At 40.1% G+C, this 22395-nt stretch overlaps 1 protein-coding gene, 1 long non-coding RNA gene and 1 pseudogene across 3 annotated transcripts in view; 1 reads left to right on the forward strand and 2 right to left on the reverse strand.

The window, feature by feature from the left end:
• The window catches only part of HSDL2 (hydroxysteroid dehydrogenase like 2), a 63843-nt gene extending 53208 nt beyond the window's left edge, over positions 1 to 10635 (reverse strand). For both annotated transcript variants that reach the window (XM_046023761.1, XM_046023760.1), the window contains exon 1: positions 10488 to 10635. In XM_046023761.1, coding sequence (XP_045879717.1) covers positions 10488 to 10504 — 17 coding nt within the window. In that variant the 5' untranslated portion in view covers positions 10505 to 10635. The remainder of the gene's footprint in view (positions 1 to 10487) is intronic.
• On the reverse strand, positions 4782 to 8341 carry LOC123953467 (annotated as a pseudogene).
• A 119-nt stretch (positions 10636 to 10754) lies between the features above and the next one.
• On the forward strand, positions 10755 to 20306 carry LOC123953469. The gene is made up of 3 exons (XR_006820875.1): positions 10755 to 11250; positions 19150 to 19241; positions 19840 to 20306. It is a non-coding gene; the product is annotated as an uncharacterized LOC123953469 (long non-coding RNA).
• The last annotated feature ends 2089 nt before the right edge of the window (positions 20307 to 22395 follow it).

The raw sequence follows: 22395 nt of genomic DNA on the forward strand, positions 1-22395 counted from the left end.
AACATCTGTCAACTGATGAGAGGATAAATTGCTGTATACCCATACAGTGGAATATATTCAACAATAAAAAGGAAGGAAGTACTGATCCATGTTACATGAATGAACCTGGAAAACATTATGCTAAGTGAAAGAAGCCAGTTACAAAGGATCATACATTGTACGATTGCATTTAAATGAAATGTCCAATATAGGCTAATCTATTGAGACACAAGGATAGTGGTTGCCTAGGACTGGGGGTGCAGGGATTGGATTTGATAGCTGAGAGATATGGGGTCTCTTCTGAAGATGATGCAAAGGTTTTAAAATTGATAGTGGTGGGGTGCCTGCGTGGCTTAGTCAGTTAAGCAGCTGACTTCTGATCTCAGCTCAGGTTTTGACCTCAGGGTTGTGAGTTCAAGCCCCACACGTTGGGCTACCTGCTGGGTATTTAAAAAAAAAAAACACAAAACTTGTCTAAGGAGAAGGATTGAAGAGAATATAGTGAAAGTGACAACAGCAAAAAGAAAAGGGTACAGTAACCACATAAACAGGCTTGTTAACAAAAAAGAACATAAGGTCTCTGCCAATATCTATAGGATTTACACTCCAGAAAAGGTCAGAGGTAAACATGGGGAAGGGTTTTAAAACAAGAAATAATTGTTTTGGTAGGAAAGGAGGAGAACAGAGAAGAGGGGAAGGAAAACAGTATTATCAACACTCTGGAAGCCACCAGTCTATTCCTCTAATTCTATTCTCCTCCTTACTCTCCCATCCCACAAAGTAACAACTAGTTTACATATGATTACTCATGCCCATTTTTTTACTATTCCTAATATCAACACATCTATGCCTAAGCCAAGGGCCTCCTAAACAGTATAGCCCTAAAGCTAAAAATTGTTTACAGATGAACATTTATGATCAATTCAATGATAGGGAACACCATTTTTTAAAAAAGATATTTATTTATTTATTTATTTACAGAGAGAGAATACAAGTAAGCAGAGTGGCAGCAGAGGGAGAGGGAGAAGCAGGCTCTCCGCTGAGCAAGAAGCCTGACACGGGGCTCATTCCCAGGACCCTGGGATCATGACCTGAGCCGAAGGCAGATGCTTAACCTACCAAGCCACCCAAGTACCCTGGGAACACTAATTTTGAACCCCAGTGAAGCCAGACATTACATCCCTGCTGTGTATTGAATTCTACCTACCAAAAGGATATGTTGAAGTCCTAACCTCTAGTATCTCAGAATGTGACCTTGTTTGGAAACAGGATTGTTGCAGATGTTAGGTAAGATGATGTCATATTAGAGTTGGGTGGGCCCTTAATCCAGTATGATTTGAAATGCGGAGGGAAGACTACATGAAGACCCGTATACAAAAATACCATGCGATGAAAGAGGCAGAGACTAGAGTGACTCAAGCTAAGACTACCAAGGGTTGCTGACTGTCACCAGCAGCTCTCTCACACCGTGGAAGAGGCAAGGAAGAATTCTACCCACAATTCCAGAGGGAGAATAGCCCAAGGGATACCTTGACTTTAGACATTTAGCCTCTGGTACTGTGAGAGAATTAATTTATTTACAGCCACTCAATTTGTGGTATTTTGTTACAGCTGACCTAGGAAACTAATAAACCCTCTCTCTTCCCCTCACCCCTGCAAAAGAATTTCATTCTTCTCATTGTATTGCCAAAAACTGCACTAAATTTCACTCATAAAAAATATTGTGGAAATTGGTTTCTCTCTTGTTCTCTCAGGAACCCTCTTTTTTCTATTATGAACAATGTTGCTAAAAATATTTTGGTTCTGGTTGCCTAGTTGGCCTAGTTAGTTAAACCTCTGCCTTCAGCTCAGGTCATGATCCCAGGGTCCTGGGATAGAGTGCCATATCGGGCTCCCTATTCGGTGGGGAGTGTGCTTCTCCCTTTACCCCTCCCCCTGCTTGTGATCTCCCTCTCTCTCTCTCTCTCAAATAAATAAATAAAACCTTAGGAAAAAAAATACTCTTGTTCACTTTTTCCAGTCACATGGGCAAGAGTTTCTCTAAGGCGAAAAAAAAAAAAAAGTTTCTCTAAGGCATATATTCTTATTGGTGAAACTGATGGATTATAGGATACTATTATAGGTCAAACATATAACCTACGTAAGTATTCATGTATTGGAGCACCTCGCTGGCTCTGTCAGAAGAGCATGATACTCTTAATCTTAGGGTCATAAATTCAAGCTCCATGCTGGGTATAGAGATTATTTAAAATAAACGTCACCAAAAAAGTATTCATGTATGGGGATGCCTGGGTGGCTCAGTCGGTAAAGTGGCTGCCTTTAGCTCAGGTCAAGCCCCACAACATCAGGCTCCCTGCTCAGTGGGGAGTCTGCTTCTCCCTCTACCCCTCCCCCTGCTCATGCTCTCTCTCTCTCTCTAATAAATAAATTTAAAGGTATTCCTGTATGTAAACACATATTTATATATTTGCATATTTAAATATAAATAATAAATATATGGTATCTATAAACCATATATACTTAAAATAGCTTCTTACTTGTGGCTTGCTTTTTCACTACATTTACAATTTTTTTTTTTAAGATTTTACTTATTTGAGAGAGACAGAGAGCATGAGTTGGGACAGGGGCAGAGGAAGAGGTAGAAGCAGATCCCAGCTGAGCAGGGAGCTGACAGGGAGCTCCATCTCATGATCCCAAGATCATGACCTGAGCCAAAGTCAGATGCTTAACCGACTGAGTCACACAGGAGCCCCTATAATATCTTTTGATGAGCAGAAATTCTTTATTTTCATGTAGAATTTATGAATCTTCTTTTACAGCCAATGCTTTTGGGTTAAAAAAAAATCCTTCCCTAACCACAACTGTATTAATTTGTCTCTCAAAAATTTTATGGTTTATCTTTTAAATTTTAGTCTTTAATTTACCTAGAATTAACTTATATGTATGAATTGAGGGGATGGATCGAATTACGTTTTTTTCCAGTAAGGATAACCAATGGTCCCAATGAAAAAAGCCCATCTTTCCTACAGATCTTCAATTCTAGCTTTGTCAAGATGAGTCTCCATAAATACAGCAGTTTCTAGGCCTTCTCTTCTATTCCATTGGTCCACATGGATTGCACTGTCTTAAGTGTTAACAGCTTTATCAGTCTTACTAACTGATAAGGCAAGTATTTTCAATTTGTTCTTCCTCAAGAGTTTCTTGGTTATGCTTAGACCTTTGCTTTTCCACACATTATTTTAGAATCAGCTTATCTCAGATGCCTGGGTGGCTCAGTGAAATAGACTTCTGCCTTCAGCTAGGGTCATGATCCCAGGGCCCACATGGGGTGACAGGCTCAGTGCAGAGCCTGCTTCTCCCTCTCCCTCCCTCTGCTGCTCCCCCTGCTTGTGTTCTCTCACTCTGTCAAGTAAATAAACAAAATCTTTAAGGAAAAAAAAAAGAAGAGACTTTTGTATACTGAAAATTATTAAATCTAAGACTTTAGTTACACATTATTTTGGTTTTCTATATAATCATATCAATTGCAAATAATGACAGCATTGTTTCTTTCACTTTAACCAAAGATTTTTTTTCCTTCTCATTTCTTATTTATTAAAAAAAGAAATGTTCCCAGATGGGAGGTCTGAAGTGCAAGAAGACATAAAAACTAAAAATACTAAAACAAAAGAAACAAACAAAAAATAGAAACAAACAAATAAAAACAACCCTGGTAAATTAAGTACAGAAATCTACAAATGTATTTACAATAATAATTAGTAATACCATAAGTAATAATAAATAATATTTGCACAAAGAATTAAAATATATTATAATAATATGTTAAAAACAGTGATTAGAGTTTAACTTTTCTAGGTCCTTGTATTGTTTGAGGGAGTGATAAAATTTTACTTACTTTAGACATTTTAAGTTATTTACACGTCAAAATTTCTACATTAAATGTGACAAACAGAAATCCCAGATCTTGGGGTACCTAGGCGGTTCAATTAGTTAAGCGTCCGACTCTTGATTTCAGCTCAGGTCATGACCTGAGTCATGATCTCAGGGTTGTGAGATTGAGGGCTCTAGACTCTGTGGGGAGTCTACTGGAGGATTCTCTCCCCCTCTCTATTTGCCTTTCTTCCCACTTACATGCACACACTCTCTCTCTCAAATACATAAATAAATTTTGGGATGCCAGGGTGGCTCATCAGTTGGGCATCTGCCTTTGGCTTGGGTCATGGTCCCAAGGTCCTGGGATCAAGCCCCACATTGGGCTCCTTGCTCAGGAGAAGCTTGCTTCTCCCTTGGCCTGCTGCCCCCACTCCTGCTTGTGCTCTCTCTCTCTGACAAACAAAAAATAACATCTTTAAAAAAATAAAACATATAAATAATTTTTAACAATTTAAAAAAAGAAATCCAAGACATGTCTCAACTATTGCTTTAAAAGCCTCATCCCTTTGCCTTTGGTACAGTTGGACTGATTCCCAGTAGGATAAAGGACATTTCTCTCCTCACAAAGAGTTTCAGGCACTGGCAAAAAGAAAGGCAAAGACAGTTTCTCCTCTTAACCTGAAGCCCTGGGCTGTCCTATTAAGAAACCCCCTCCCGCTCAGACACATTAGAGCCGTAAGAGGCAGGCAAGCAAGAAAGAGTCCCAATTTGTCAGTACCATTGGTGGATGGCTAAAACTTGTTAAGGTAGTTAATCTATACTACAATTTTCCAAACTTCTCTGGCACCTCAAAATCAGAGTAAATGTGATTTAATTTTTGTTAAGTTTTTAAAAAGAAAAGCAGCCACTTTTTTTTTTTAAGGGGAGAATGTTTTTATTTTCATGCTTTTTAAAGTCTTGACATAGAAGAGGTAAACACAAACCACAAGTGAAAATTTTAACTAAATAGGCAGACAGAACAGGAGCCACTATATAAAGTTCAGGCCTTTATCCATAACTTCAGAATTGGTAAGTCTAATCTTAAAAAAGGAAAATGCTCCATTCAGCACTTACTCAATTTCCTTATGTAGTGGTATACCTAGAGTTTATGAATTAGCTTTTAGTTCTGGCACACTTATTAAGTCTGATCTTGCTTATAGAAATAGGATCTTAAAACTTCATTCTCAAGACACTTTAAAACTCAAGTAAATGCTTTTCATTCAAGGATGTGGAAGGCATTCCTTGGTTTGCCATGATTCATGGTTTTATAAAGCATAAAGATCATTTTTATCATTTCATCATCTATATGCTGGGTCCTAATTTCTTTTTGATGGTGATATATTCAATGACAGAAACTTATATAAACAAAATTCCTTCTCAATTTGTAAACCAAAATTTCAAAAGCAAAAATGCTTTAAGTGATAGGAAGACATTCTTATGACACAAACAAGCTACTGCTTTAAGCCGCTGGCATGAGCAAAAATCACAAAAGAACAAACTGTTTTTTAACCTTTAAATAGTTTATTACAAATCCACAAATACTTTAAATATATTTTCTTCTGCAATAAAAATTAAGATACCCCAAATTAAAAGCTTTTGAAGATGTTAATATTATGAATAAAATAGATTAACTTCCCCCCAATGTCCAGTAATAAACTGAACCCCGACTTATCTACCCCAACAACATAAAAATGACCTAAAGTGGATCAAAGTGCATAACAAGTTCATATTAATGATTCTTCATATGCTCTTTTACTAAAGCAATTAAAGCAAAATGAATATAAAAACTTGTTTTATACTTGAAGATTAAGGTAACCTCCAAGACATCACAACTTTTGAGATTTCAAATCCAGCACTACAGTATGCGAAAATGCTAGGGTCTCCTAAAAAAGGCAAACTTAAAAAATTCCACACATAAAATGGCCTGAATATCATTAATAAATTACATTCTCCATAATCTCTTATCCAAAAACTTCGAAGCTATCTCTTTCAGTGTTTTGAATAAGCAGTCAAAATAGTCCTGTTTATTCAAGTTTTAAAACTAAATTTCTCCTTTCTTAATATGGAAGCATAGACTGAAGAGCGTAGAGATATGGAAATCATCTACAGCACAATCTCATTGTGTCATCATCGATTCACCTTCTTCACCAGTAGCATCTTGGGAAATGTGGAGGTCTTCAAGCATCTCAGCCAGACTAATTCGAGGGGCTCCTTCATCATCTGTGTCACTTTCTACAGGAATGGTTGAATCTCTATAAATGTTTACGTTTTTTTCTAATTGCCTCATCTTCTTCAAGATCTTCAAGGAAATCTTGGTATTGCTTCCATCATCTGTATCCATGTTTTCTCTATCTCTTGCAAGTTCTTTCAGTTTCCAGTTTCTGCGACGCTGACGTTTGGTACGGTCATAATTCTTCTTGATTAATACCACATCTGGGACTCTATCTGAGTTCATTTTGTTGACATGCTCATCATTTAAGTTACAGTTGGCCAAATCAAACCCCAATACCAGGTCTCCAGGATTTAGAAGATGTCCCAAATGAGAGCGACAAAAATACTGTTGATCTGTATTCATTTCAGAAGTTTTCTGTACCCAGACTTCCCCGAGGATATGCTTTTTTGATATCATTCCAGCACCTGCACTGCGTTTTAGATCTCGGACTATGCTGCATTCCATCACAATAAACTCCTCTAGCTGTTTGGGATAAACTATTGAAAGGGTGACTCCAGAAAGTGCTTCCATCAATATCCGCAACTTGTACGGTATTTGGATCTATGAGACGGATGGCACTGGTTACTCGAATACACACACAAATCTGGTTCATATTTCCCAGGCTTTGTGCCAGTTTTGGAGACAGACAAACAACATCATCCTTGCATATTGGAACAATTTCCACAGAAAAAGTGCTTTTGTAATTGTATGTGTTCCTATGGATATCCTGAGAGATCAATCTCTATGAGGCTTTGTTTCTACACAGAACTGTAGACTGAAGAAATTCTACCATTTTCTGAGCATGCTGTTTTGAGGAATAGTAGAAATCCAGACCATCATGAATCTCTTTGATACGAAGTGTATTCTGATGCATTCCATATTTCAAAATCAACTATTCCAGATGGTAGAAAGTTTTTTTGTGCAAAGTCTTTTGCCTCACTTGAACCACAGCCTTCCAGAAATCCTTGGCTTCTACTCTATGGCAATCTCCACACATTTGAGGCTGAACAACATAATCTACCACAAACACTTGCTGAAGGATAGCACCATTCATCCCTCTTTCTGAATAGTCAATTTAACTTTAAGTCTCTTAGAATGGGGCTCAGTCCAAACAAAACCTGCATCTACAAGTCGAACCTTACTCAGAAGGGCTTTGATTTTTTTCAAACACAATGCAAGAAGTTCCCTGGATTCTAATGCACACTGTATCCAAGTTGTAGGTGGCTGGAAATACCTTTGACATTGCTTGCAGAAAGATACAGAGACCTGTTTCGGAATGCCTTGGCTGATGTCAACTTTACTTCATAAACAGGCCACGCAAACATTGGCAGGATTTGGACTAATCGGGACACCACACTCATAGCATAAGATGTGTCCAGGGGTGCGGTGGGTGGATTCTGCCATATACTCCATTTTTCTATATGCCCTAGCTAGTCTGGAACAGACCCAGATTTGCCGAAAAGCAACCACTTTTTAAAAAAAACTATATAAGCTACTCAAGTTCATTTGGAAAAAGAAACATCCAACAATACCCCGGAAAATTCTGAAAAAAATTCCAAATGAGGCAGAAACTAGCCTTCCCAGATATTTAAACATTTTCTAAAGCTAGAGCAATTAACTACTTTGGTACTGGTGCATGAATAGACAGACTAAAGTAAAACAGAAAATCCAGAAACAGATCCGTATCATACAAGATTTTGGTTATATGACCAGTGGAATTTCTAACAGAAAGAAAGATTAACTAGTCAGTCAACAGTATTAGTACAACTGTACAGCCAACCATCAGAACCAAAATGAAGAGGGCTTCCAACTCACTTCCTATGTCAAAATAGTAAGCAAAACAGAATATCACCTTAGGTGAATGAAAAATCTGAGTAAAAACAAAATAAAAGTAATAAAAATCCTAGAAGAATACTTATCAATTCAAAAGAAAGTCTTACCTTTAGATGGCCCTATAGGTTTGTCACAAAACCACAAAAGCCTTAAAAGACTATGACTCAATCAAAACATGTTTCTGCATGATAAACAGTACAAAATTAAGACACAATGAAAAAGAATCTGCAAATATTTGTAACACATATGACACACAACAATTTTTTTCAAATGGAACTCTAAGAGATAAATCAAAACCTAGTTGTGTAAGCCAGGCAAAGAAAAAGATACACTGATGGCTTTAAACCAGAATTTCTCAATCTGCACTACAGACATTTTGGAAAGGATAATTCTTTTTCTTTTTTTTTTTTTTTTTAAGATTTTATTCATTTATTTGACAGAGAGAGAGATCACAAGTAGGTAGCGAGGCAGGCAGAGAGAGGAGGAAGCAGGCTCCCTGCGGAGCAGAGAGCCCCATGTGGGACTCGATCCCAGGACCCTGAGATCATGACCTGAGCCGAAGGCAGCGGCTTAATCCACTGAGCCACCCAGGCGCCCCAAGGATAATTCTTTTTCTTTAAGATTTTATTTATTTATTTGACAGACAGAGATCATGAGTAGGCAGAGAGGCAGGCAGAGAGAGAGGAAGGGAAGCAGGCTCCCTGCTGGGGCTTTAACCCACTGAGCCACACAGGCGCCCTGGAAAGGATAATTCTTTATCTGTAAGGGATTACACCATGCATTGCAGAACATTTACCAATATTCTTGGACTCTAAAGATGCACATACCCCCATGCATACATAATTATGACAACCAAAAGTGTCCCAAGATATTGCCAAAGTCCCATAAGGGTCAAAATTGCTCCTTGATGTGGACTATTACTTTAAACATATAAAAAGATCCCCTCCCTCACTAATGATGAAAAATTTAACTGTAATGAGGTGCCACATTTTTCAATTAGGTTTTTAGTATCAAAATAAGTATTTTTATTATCAAACATTTTGTTGTTTGCCAACGTGCGGGATTAGGAAATCTCATTCAATCTTTTGGGTGTGCAACCTCTTTGGAGCGCCGAGGATATTAGCCATTGAAATATAAAGTGCATATGCTTTTTCAAACTTCGCCTCCAGGAATTTGTCATACAGACACACTCAATTATACAGAAACAATGGATACAAGTTTAATCACTGCAGCAATTACACAGTAAGAAAAACTAGAAATGATCTGGTATCCAGTGATTGGGGACTGGTTAGACAAATTATGGTACATCAATAGAACACCATGTAACCAATAAAAGAGAAGATGTGCATATACATATGTAAAAAGTACATAAAAATATGTCCCAAGACACTATGTAAAAATAAAAAGGGAGTGTGCCACTATTTTTAAAAGTGGTCTGTGTGTTTACAGTGGTGTACAAATGTTTAAAAATGCACAGACTATCTCTGGAAACATACCAGAGAGTAACTGGGAAACTGTTAAGGATGGGGAAACTCACTTTTTACCTTACACCCTTTTGAGCCTTTTAAAGTCTTTTGACCATGTGCCTGTATGTTTCAAGCAAGTTATAAAATAAACAAGTCATCCCACTCAAGACATCTACACTTTATAGAAACAAAAAGTAGAATAAGTGCTAAAGGGAAGGGAGGAGTGGGCGAGTTGTTTAATGGGTACAGTGTTTCTTTTGCAAGTTGAAAAGTTCTGGAGAATGGCTGCAGACAATGTAAATATACTGTACACTTAAAATGATTTAAGATGGTAGATGGTGGGGCGCCTGGGTGGCTCAATGGGTTAAAGCCTCTGCTTTCGGCTCAGGTCATGCTCTCGGGGTCCTGGGATGGAGCCCCGCATCAGGCTCTCTGCTGGGCCGGGAGCTGCTTCCGTCTGTCTCTCTGCCTGCCTCTCTGCCTACTTGTGATCGCTGTCAAAAAATAAATAATCTAAAAAAAAAAAAAAAAAAAAAAAAGATGGTAGATGGTGCTATGTGTATTTTACCCAGTATTTTAAAAAAATCTTAAGTGAACCGCCACCGTGAAAAGGATACCCATATTTAAGATTAATTTAATTTGTTACTAATTTGAAAATCACTTTTTAAAACATCCCATTATCATTTCATTACTTCGGAATTGAGCGTTCGGAAAAAGTGAAGAACCGTGAGCGGTACAGTGACCTTTCACCTAGAACTTGCAAACCTTCAACAAAACACGCGAAAGTCCAAGGCAGGGCCTGCCCCGCGAGCGGCGGGGTAACCCACTCTGGATCCTTTCCTTGTGGGAGAGATTCGCACGTGGCTGTCCCCCAGAGGTGCACAACTCCGAGTTACTTTCACGCATCACGCCGGGTTCCAGCAACACTGCGTGTCCAGCGTGTTGCTGCACTCCAGAGCGCGCCCTCCCACCGCCGGGGCCGCGACCCGCGAGTCACCCACCCCGGCTCCACCTAGGCGCGCACTCCGCCCGGCCGCGGCTTCCCCCTCTCCCCTCCCCACCCCGCGACGCCCCCATGCCCTTACCCCGTGTTGGGTAACATAATTTCCTTCGAGCAGACGTGTCGGCCACAGCAGCTGCAGCGAGTGTACTGTGAGAGGCGGGGCTTCCCCCTTACTTAGCCCAGTCCCGCGAGGGCTCCAGCCCAGTCCCGCGAGGGCTCCCCCCCACCCCGGAAGCCTGCGGGGGAAACGGGCCTTGGAGGTAGTGGCAGATCCCTGAGTGCGCCTGCGCACGCAGTGGGTCTCTCTGCGCTCGGCGCTAGTTCCCACCTTCCCCGGCCTGGCCCCGGGAATCCAGTTCTCTGCGCAGGCGCTAGGAAAGAGGCAATTCCGCCCCACCCCTTTCGCGGCTCTCTGCGGTGACAATAGGTCTCCTGCCGGCGTCCCGCGTAGGAGGCGCGTCAGCCACTACGTATGTATGCTTTTCCCCGCGGTGTGAAGGTTCCCTCGTCGCGGCGCTTCGTTATTCGGCTGGTACGGCGGTCGTTTGAGTTGAGTACTAGGGTCTCGAGGGCTAGGGTGAGGCTTCTCTGCAGGCCCTAACCTGCAAGTACTTTGGTTCTTCTTCTCCCACTCCGTGGCCCGAACCTGGATCCCTGTATGGCTGCACGCGCCCCATCGAGGGATAAGTTTTCCTCGGCGGATACCTTCTGCCGGACGCCGTCCAGCATCGCATTCGACTATAGCAAGGAATCTGGATTAAAGCCCCCCGGACCTCATTCTGGATCAATAGCCTGGGGGAGAATGCATAGTTAGCGAAGGAACTCCCAAACTCTGCAGGAATAAGGTGAATTCTGGAATCTCGTACTGTGGGATTTTTTTTTTTAAGTTTTAATTTAAATTCCAGTTAACACATAGTGTAATAATAGTTTCAAATGTACAATATAGTGAATCAACACTTCATAGGACAGCAGGTGCTCATCACAAGTGCACTCTAGTATTGTTTTTCATGGTATACCTGACATTACTCAGCTACCCTAATGAACCGAAGATTGGCATATCTTTAGGGAGGCGTGAACACAAAAAACACATTCAAATGTGTTTTGAATTGGTAGGACAGGACAATGAGATGGTTACAGGAAGACCAGTTAAACTAGCTTGAAGATGGGGTGTGTGCACTCCCTTTACTGCAAGCCCTAACTGGTTCTATTTAATCATGTATATTGTGCCAGTCTCCTATAGGCATTTGAATTGGTGATCTATGATACTGTCCTTAGAGACTCCAAAAGAATTTGTTTATTCAACAAATAGTAGCACCTAGTGCATGCTGGTCACTGTATGTACACATACAGCAGGACAAAAAAAGACAAGGTCTGCCTATGTGAGAGGAATGAGTAGCCAATGTATTAGACTGTTGTAGATACTGGGTGTTTCAAAAAGAGTGTTGATGGGGACTGTTAGATGAAAAGCTTACTCTCCACTCAAGAAAGTGAAAAGACTATCTACAGAATGGGAGAAAATATTTGCAATGATATATCCAATAAGGTCTAGTATCCAGAATAAAGAACTCTTACAACTCAGCAACAAAAAGATGAACAAACCAACTAAAAAGTCAATAGGGGTCCCTGGGTGGCTCATTTGATTAGCCCTCTGACTCCTCATTTCAGCTCAAGTTATGATCTCAGGGTGGTGAGATCCAGCCCCATATCTGGCTCTGGTGGAGCTTGCAATCAGCTTGGGATTCTCTTTCCTTTTCCCTCTGCTCCTTCTCCGACTCGCACACACATTTGCTCTCTCTCATTCATCCTCTCCCCCCTCTCTAAAATAAATAAATATCTTTTTTAAAAAAGTGAACAAAGGGGGCGCCTGGGTGGCTCAGTGGATTAAGCCGCTGCCTTCGGCTCAGGTCATGATCTCAGGGTCCTGGGATCGAGCCCCGCATCAGGCTCTCTGCTCCACAGGGAGCCTGCTTCCTCCTCTCTCTCTGCCTGCTTGTGATCTCTCTCTCCGTCAAATAAATAAATAAAATCTTTAAAAAAAAAAAAAAAAAAAAAAAAAAGTGAACAAAGGATCTGAATAGACATTTTTCCAAAGAAGATATGCAAGTGGTCAGCAAGCACACGAAAAGATGACCAACAACATTAGTTATTAGGGAACTGCAAATCAAAAGTATAATGAGGGGTGCCTGGGGGCTCGGTCATTAAGTGTCTGCCTTTGACTCCTGTCATGATCCCGGGATCCTGGGATCAAGCCCCACATCGGGCTCTGCTCAGAGGGAAGCCTGCTTCTCCCTCTCCCACTTCCCCTGCTTGTGTTCCCTCTCTCACTGTATCTCTCTCTTTAAATCTTTTTTAAAAATCTAATCTTAAAAAAAAAAAAAAAAGCTATAATGAGATTCTACTTTATACATACTAGGATAGCTGTAATAGAATATATGGAAAATAACAATTGTTGGCCAGGATGCGGAGGAATTGGAACCCTCATATATTGTTGGTGGAAATTTAAAAAGGCATAGTCACTTTGGGAAACAGTTTTGCACCTCCTCCTTGGCATATCCCCAAGAGAAATGTAAACATGTTCAGAAGAACCACCAGATGGCACTATTCTTTCAAAATTCAAAATTATATAAAGCAAAATGTCAATTTATTAACATTATACTATACTATTATAATCTGAGTTGGATTAAGGCAAAAATAGCATAAAGTTCTCTACAGGACTCCCATAAAGGAGAAATATTTTAAATTTTAAATTCCTTAATGAAAATTTGTATTTTATAAAAACCACATCATTAAAAACAAGATGTGATACTCTAATTCCTTTTATTTTGTTATTTAATTATTAATTAGTATTACCAATATTAAAAAGTAATTTTGGGGTCACCTAGGTGGCTCAGTTGGTTAAGTGTCCGTCTTCTGCTCATGGCCTTGATCCCAGGGTCCTGGGATTAAGCCCCACTTACGACTCACTGCTCAGCAGGGAGCCTGCTTCTCCCTCTCCCATGCTTGTGCTCTCTGTCTAGTAAATAAATAAAATCTTAAACAAATAAATAAAATTTATTAAAAATAAAAAATAACTAGTTTTCAAATGCATGGGGAATTGAAAATGCAGACTTAAGTTGAAATATTAAAAGATATGACATTGAGGGGTGCCTGGCTGGCTCAGTTAGAAAAGCATGTGACACTTGATCTCGGGGTTGAGAGTTCAAGCTCCATGCTGGATGGAGAGATTACTTGAATAAAAAAACTTAAAAAAAAAAAAAGTTATGACACCAAGAACAACTTTAATCTGAAGTTAAATAAGGACTCTTCTAACTCTATCTTGCATAAGAATATATATATATGTATATATAAGATTTATTTATTTTATTTTTCGAGAGAGAGGAGGGACCGAGGAAGAGGGAGAGAATCCTCAAGCAGACTCCCCGCTGAGCAGGGAGCCCCACACAGGGCTTGATCCCAGGCCCCTGAGATAATGACCTGAACTGAAACCAAGAGCTGATGCTTAATGAACTGAGCCACCTAGGCATCTCAAGAATATTTTTTTTAAAGTATATAATGGGGGTGCCTGGGTGGCTCAGTGGGTTAAAACCTCTGCCTTCAGCTCAGATCATGATCCTGGGGTCCTGGGATCCAGCCCCGCATTGGGTTCTCTGCTCAGCGGGGAGCCTGCCTCCCTGTCACTCTCTGCCTGCCTCTCTGCCTACTTGTGATCTCTGTCTGTCAAATAAATAAATAAACTCTTAAAAAAAAATAAAGTATATAATGCAGTAACATTCAAGTTTGTTGGCCACACGCATATAAAGAAATTTCTTAAAGATTATTCATTTGAGAGAGAGAGAGGGATGGGCAGAGGGAGCGAGAATCTCAAGCAGACTCCCTGCTGAGCATGGAGATTAATGTAGGGCTTGATCTCATGACACCAAAGTCATAACCTGAGCCAAAACCAAGAGTCAGACACTGAACCAACTGAGCCACCCAGATGCCCGACAAAAAAAGTTCTTTTTCATCTAGACCCAGTACACAGAGTTTTCTATTTTATTTTATTATTTTTTAAAGATTTTATTTATTTATTTGACAGAGAGAGAGAGATCACAAGTAGGCAGAGAGGCAGGCAGAGAGAGAGGAGGAAGCAGGCTCCCTGCGGAGCAGAGAGCCCGACGCGGGGCTCGATCCCAGGACCCTGAGATCATGACCTGAGCCGAAGGCAACGGCTCAATCCACTGAGCCACCCAGGCACCCCGACAGAGTTTTCTATTTTATTGAATCTATTATATTCTATCAAGTTGATCATAACCTACTAAATTTTTTGATGACTCATTAATGGGTATAACCTACTATTTGGAAAACACCCCGTTAGTGTGTTGTTACATACCATTGTGATTTTTCAACTTTCCTTTTTAAGATATGCTAGGCTTCTTCTTCAGATACAAAATTACTAATAAATGGTCAGAGGCCAACAAACAATGCAGATGCTTTCAATGCAGATGCTTTCAAGTCACAGCTCTTGAAACTTTCGATTCCTTTCACCCACAAGACAGCTCATCCTGGTCCAAGTTAAATGGAAGAAATCCCTGGGGTTTTGAAGGTATGGCAGTTCTTCTGATAATGTACCAAATCTTCTCCATAGGACTGCTAGCAGTACCTTTTGCTCCTCAAAGAATTATTCCCAGTCACTATTTTATTAGTAAACTGTTGGATATTAACCTCAATGCTGTATTTTAATGTCTTTATTTTCCTGATAATACGTGACTACAATAATCTAGAGAAAGTGAAAATTTCCATCTTAATACCATCCTTCGGAGATAATCATTGTTAATATTTTGGCATGTATCCTTTAAGACTTTGAAATTTTATATAGGTTTCCATTATTTGTAAATCCTAGGGGAGATTATGTATACCAATTGTTTTGGATACTGTTTTTGTTTTCCTTAATATATTATAGACATCTTTCCAAGTTTACACCTAAAAGTTTATCTTGACTTGTTATTTATTTGTTTTTTAAAGATTTTAAAGATTTTAGAGTGAGCATGAGCAGGGGGAGGGACAGAGGGAGAGAGAGAGAGAGAATCTCAAGCAGAGCCTGGAGCCTGATGCAGGGCTGGACCCCAGGACCCTGAAATCTTGATCTGAGCTGAAATTAAGAGTCAGATGCTTAACGAACTAAGCCACCCAGGCACCCCTATTTGACTTTTTAAAAACAGGTGTGTAGTTTTCTTTTACAGGTGTGTAGTTTTCTTTTATACTGAAATTTTACCATTCTCACTTGTCATGGAAGTTTTAATTGTTTCAACATTGTCTCTATTATAAACAGCCTTGCAATAAAAACTTCTGTGCATGCATAATTATTCATTACTCATTTTTCTCCAAAATACATTCCTAGAAATGAGACTGGATCAATGGATATGCAAATACAGTTTAGCAAGGTTGTTATTGATACAATTGATCCTTGAACAACACTGGTTTAAACTATGTGGGTTCACCTTACATGGATTTTTTTGAGAAATACAGTATAGTATTATAAATGTATTTTCTCTGCCTTATGATTTTCTTTTTCTTTTTTTTTTTTTTTAAGATTTTCTTTCTTTATTTGAGGGAGAGAAAGAGCATGAGCAAGGGAGAGGCAGAAGCAAAGGGAGAAGCAGGCTCCCTGCTCTGTCCTGTTGCGGGACTCAATCCCAGTAGCCCGGGATCATAACCTGAGCCAAAGGCAGACACCCAACTAACGGAGCCACTCAGATGCCCTCCTTATGGTTTTTGTAACATTTTCTTTTCTCTGGCTTATTTTAAGAATACAGTATATAATACATGGAACCTACAAAATATGTGTTAATAGACAGTTGATGTTATTGTAAGGCTCTGGTCAACAGGAGGCTATTAATAGTTAAGTTTTGGGGGAGTCAAAAGTTACACACAGATTTTTGATTATGTGGGCATCAGTGCCCCAACCCCCTCATTGTTCAAGAGTCAGCTGTAACTTATTCCAGTACTTATCAACCTTGCCACCGTTGATCTTTTGAGTTGGATAATCCTTTGTTGTTGGAGTCTGTCACATGTATTGCAGTATGTTTAGCAGAATTCCTAGTCTGGGGGCACCTGGGTGGCTCAGTGGGTTAAAGCCTCTGCCTTTGGCTCAGATCATGATCCCGGGGTCCTGGGATTGAGCCCCACATCAGGCTCTGCTCCACGGAGAGCCTGCTTCTTCCTCTCTCTCTGCCTGCCTCCCTGCCTACTTGTGATCTCTGTCTGTCAAATAAATAAATAAAATCTTAAAAAAAAAAAAAAAAGAATTCCTAGTCTGTACCTCTTAGATGTGATAGCCCCCACTCCCATGTATGTATGTTAAAATACATTACATAAAATTTACCATGTTAACCATGGTTTTTTTTTTTTTAAGATTTTATTTATTTATTTGACAGACAGAGATCACAAGTAGGCAGAGAGGCAGGCAGAGAGAGAGAGGGAAGCAGGCTCCCTGCCAAGCAGAGAGCCTGATGCGGGACTTGATCCCAGGACCCTGAGATCATGACCTGAGCCGAAGGCAGAGGCTTAACCCACTGAGCCACCCAGGCGCCCTCATATTAACCATGTTTAAGTGTATCCTTAAAGTACACTCACATTGTTGTGCAACCAACACTACCATCCAAACCATCCAACCCCTTCCAAGTTTGACACTCCAGAAATTGCTGAATGTCCTCTGGAGGACAAAATTACCCTTGTTGTTTACACCATCACAGAGGTATATGAGAAATCAAAAATGTAATGTCATTCAAAGGAAAATGAGGGGCGCCTGGGTGGCTCAGTGGGTTAAAGCCTCTGCCTTCGGCTCAGGTCATGATCCCAGAGTCCTGGGATTGAGCTCCGCATTGGGCTCTCTGCTCTGCAGGGAGCCTGCTTCCTCCCTTCTCTCTCTGCCTGCTTGTGATCTCTTTCTCCGTCAAATAAATAAATAAAATCTTAAAGAAAAAAAAAGGAAAATGAGAAGCTGAAGAGCTGTAATAGAATAAACAAAACCAAAAAAGACATTACAACTAAATGAAACTCATGATCCTAGACTAGATTCTATACAGAAGAAGAAAATTTGCTATAGCACAATTGACAAATTTTAATATGTACCATAGATTTTAGTACTGCATCAATGATAAATTTCCTGAATTTGCTTACTACTGGGGTTATGCAAGAGAAGGTATATGTTCCCAGTATGCAGTATTAAGGAATAAAAGGAAATTAATACCTACTCTCCAGTGTGTGTATGTGTGTGTGTGTGTGTGTGTGTTGCATGGAGAGAGAGAGAGTACGCTAATACAAATGTGGGAAAATGTTAAAAATTGGTGATTTTGGGCGCCTGAGTGGCTCAGTGGGTTAAGCCGCTGCCTTTGGCTCAGTTCATGATCTCAGGGTCCTGGGATCGAGTCCTGCATTGGGCTCACTGCTCAGCAGGGAGCCTGCTTCCCTCTCTCTCTCTCTCTCTCTCTCTCTGCCTGCCTCTCTGCCAACTGGTGATCTCTCTCTGCCAAATAAATAAATAAAATCTTTAAAAAAAAATTGGTGATTTGGAGTTAAGATGGTATGAGAGTTCTTTTTTCTTCTTTTTTTTTTTGGCTTACAACTTTACTGTAAGCTTGAACTTAAGTCAAACTAAAAAGTTTTACGTTTGTTTTAAAGGAAAGAGTGAAAGAAAATGCTTATAGCTGAGACTATTCCTTGCCTGCCCATGCTTTTCAACTCCTTGTCCTTGCTAATTTTGCTCATCTATGCTTCAGAAAAGTTTAGAATACAGTTTAGAACAAAATATTGATTAGTCTAGGCTAGTGGTTCTTAAACTTTAATGTGCACCAGAATCAACTGAAGAGCTTTGTAAAACACAGATTAATGAGCCTGACCTCCGGTGTTTCTGATAAACTAGGTCTTGGACAGTGGACTTGAAGATTTTGTAGTTGTAATGAGTTTCCAGGTAAGGCTAATGCTGTTGGTTGTGGCCCCAAAGGTGTAGGCTGGTAGTTCTCAACCTGGCTTGCAAATTGGAATCACATGGGGACCTTTTCAAAATTTTGATGTCTGGGTCTTACTCCCAGATATTCTAATTAAGTTGGTATGGAATACACATAGGTGGTATTTTTTTTAAAGTCCCTTAAGTGGTTCTAATATGCAGTCAAGATAGAATCACTGACCCTAGTCAGTGTAATCCCATTCCCCTCACCCATACTTTGATTAGAAGTGGACATGTTGGGGCGCCTGGATACCTCAGTGGGTTAAAGCTTCTGCCTTCGGCTCGGGTCATGGTCCCAGGGTCCTGGGATCGAGCCCCACATCTGACTCTCTGCTCCTCGGAGAGCCTGCTTCCTCCTCTCTCTGTCTGCTTCCCTGCCTACCTGTGATCTCTCTCTCTCTCTCCGTCAAGTGGATAAATAAAATCTTAAAAAAAAAAAAAAGAAGACGTGGACATGTTATCTAGTTTTGGCAAATGTGAGGTCTGCTAAGAAATTTTCTTAGTCTTTTGACTGAGAAAGGTGGCTTAGTCTTTTGAGTATCCGATTCTTGATTTTTGGCTCAGGTCGTGATCTCAGCATCAAGAGATCAAGCCCTGTGTTGGGCTCTGCCCTCAGTGGGGAGTCTCCTGGTGATTCTCTTTCTCCCGCTCCCTTGGCTTCTCCCCCACTCTCATGTGCTCTCTTTCTAAAATCAATCAATCATTCAATCAATCTTTAAAAAGAAAGAGACCACAAAATAAGTTGCCTCTTTTCTTCTAGATGTTAATACCGGATGTGATGCTTGGAACAGCTGCATTTATGTGGCATCATAGGGGGTATTGGTCTTTCCCTTTCCTGTGACTCCTTCAAAGGTGAGCTTTCTTCTGTAACAGTCATGGAAGAAAGGTTGGGGCTGGGAGGCAGCCTTCAGTACCCTCCTCTGAGTTTTCCACCTAGCCTTCTCGTATTCCCACTGCTCCAAGTTATGTTGTGAGTTTTCCTCACTTTGCAGGTGCCATCTTTTAGAATTCCAGGAAAGGGTTCCCTCAGTAGACAACAGCTCACGTGCATGACTGCAAGTCGTGAGTGGAATGGATATGTAGGTGTGTGGATCATGCCTTATTTCACTTTCCTGCTTGTTGGTTTATTTACTATACTATCTGCACACAACTCTTAACCAAAGATTTGAGGCTAATGTGAGGGAATTATATATGTGTGTGTGTGTGTGTGTGTGTGTATAAAACAAGTCCATGCATATATACATACTATACATACATATATACATATATGCTTATATATGTATTATATATATTATAATAAATATAATATAATATATATATAATATATATAATATATATAATATAATTATGGATATATAACAATTAACCTTATACTTTATGGGATAACCGCTATGTCAGAGACTGATATTTGCCTACCTATAATGCATTCTCTGCTTCTTTTTACCAACAGTATCGATTACTGGAGGTGTCTGTATGCTCAGAAAAAAGCCTGCATTTCTCAGCCTGCCTTGTAACTAGGAGTGGCCATGTTACCAAATTATGGCTAATGAGACATGAGTGGAAGATATTGCAGTGGACTTCTGGGAAAGCTTCTTTAAAGAGATTCCAGCCATTTTGTGATCTTAAGAATGAAAACCATATGCTCACATAATAAAAAGGAGACTGGGTCTCTGATGAACATGTAATGTCATAACAGCCCTGAAACTACTACTTCTAGACTACTTTTGCCGAAGAAATTAATCTTTATCCAGTTTAAGACACTGTAATTATTTTTTGTTTCCTGTTATATGCATCTGGACCTAACTCTTAAATGATACCCTATCTCAAGGCAAAAATATCAAAAGAACATAAACCATTGCAGGTTCTCTCTGAAGTTTACCCAAATCTCTAGCTTTGTTTCTTGTTTTCGTATCTGCTTTTCTCCCTAAGAGCACCAATACTGTTCAAATTTCCTTCTTCAAAATTGCTTTTAGGGGTACCTGGTGACTTAGTTAAGTGTTTGACTCTTGATCTCAGCTCAGGTCTTGATCTCAGGGTTGTGAGTGTTTTTTTGTTTTTGTTAGATTTTATTTATTTATGTGAGAGAGAGAGAAAATGAGAGAGACAGGGAGAGCATGAGAAGGTTGAGGGTCAGAGAGAGAAGCAGACTCCCTGCCGAGCAGGGAGCCCAACGTGGGACTCGTGGGACTCGATCCTGGAACTCTAGGTTCATTACCTGAGCCAAAGGCAGTCGCTTAACTAACTGAGCCATCCAGGTGCCCAGGGTTGTGAGTTCTTAAAAAACAATTTTTTTTAATATCTCCATTGCTTTTAGGAAATCCCATCCTCCACTCATAGGAGTTGGTCTTACTTATGTCAGGATCCATCCTCCTTTCTCAGGCCATACATTTTTCCAAGTCTGAATTATTCATTCTTTTTAAAATATGACTTAAGCAAAAGAGTCTGGGTTGAGTGTGGGTATTCTAAGTCCAGTTCCCTTGAGATATTTCCATCTAATTCTTCCTGGTATCAAACACACCCACAGCTCCCAAAGTCAGGCATTAATTCTGTGACACAATACTCTACTAGTAGTATATATAGTCTTTGCAAGGTGAGAGGAAACTTGACTCTTCTATAATCAACATGGCTTCATACCTGCTCACTATAAAGATCGTATTTTAGGGGCGCCTGGGTGGCTCAGTGGGTTAAGCCTCTGCCTTTGGCTCAGATCTCGATCTCAGGACCCTGGGATCAAGCCCCGCATCCGGCTCTCTGCTCAGCAGGGAGCCTGCTCCCCCCTTCTCTATCTGCCTGCCTCTCTGCTGACTTGTGATCTCGGTCTGTCAAATAAGTAAATAAAATCTTTAAAAAAAAATAGTATTTTATTTTGTAGAATAATGTCAATTCTTTATCTTTAGGCCTTCAAACTGTGCCTAAAAGGCATTCAAAAAACAAGTTAAAACAAAACCCATTCAAAGTTACCTTAAGAATCAGGCCCATAATTGAGCCATCTATCTCTTTTTTTTTTTTTTAAAGATTTTATTTATTTATTTGACAGACAGAGATCTCAAGTAGGCAGAGAGGCAGGCAGAGAGAGAGGAGGAAGCAGGCTCCCGCTGAGCAGTACCCTGGGATCATGATCTGAGCCGAAGGCAGAGGCTTTAACCCACTGAGCCACCCAGGCGCCCGGAGCCATCTATCTCTTAATGGCCACTACTTTAATACACAAAGATCAAGCTTTGGAATTACCAAATGTGTTAACTCTGCCAAAGTAAATTCTTGTTGGTGTCATCCTACTATCTCCCTCTACTAAATTAAATTCTTGATTAGAGTCTCACACTCCCACTTTTCCAGGAGAAGAGAAGATATATGAGGACTTATTATCTTCTGATAGAAGTAATCCTCCACCTCTGTGAGTGAGGGAGGGAATGGGGAGATTTGCTTTTCCAGTTACCTAAATAGCATATCTTCATAGAGAAGTGTTCCAGATTGTTCTTTTGTTTTGTTTTTCTGCTACTGACTTTTTGCTTGTTTGCCTGTTCAAGTTTGAACATTTGCCTCGTGCACCCTGTGGGATTATCTGCAGTTAAAACATTTTTTAGAAACATATTGGGGAGGGAGAACAACAGCTCTATTCAGTTGTCTGGCATCCCAGGAACCTTTCTACTGATCTTATAGACTATGATCTGCTTTTTGCACAGGCTAATATTCCAAGAAAAGGCAAATGAGGAAAAAGAAAATATACTCTAAACAATCTATCTGGCTCTTCATTAAACAGTTATGTCAAAAAATTTAGAGAGGGTTTAAATTAGTGGCCAGAGTAAAGAGCTTGTTCCAGTTGCAAAATAAAATTTATAATTCCTATTGGTGTATGTCCTCAGATGCCTAAGGAGGGACTATTTTGTCCCACAAAAGAGCTTTTACAATGTTGGGGCTCAGTTGGTTAAGTGGCTGCTGTGGGCACAGGTCATAATTCCAGGGTCCTGGGATTGAGCCCCCGCATCAGGCTCTCTGTTCAGCAAAGAGC

The sequence above is a fragment of the Meles meles genome, chromosome 11 (assembly GCF_922984935.1).
Source record: "Meles meles chromosome 11, mMelMel3.1 paternal haplotype, whole genome shotgun sequence".
Lineage (NCBI taxonomy): Eukaryota > Metazoa > Chordata > Mammalia > Carnivora > Mustelidae > Meles > Meles meles.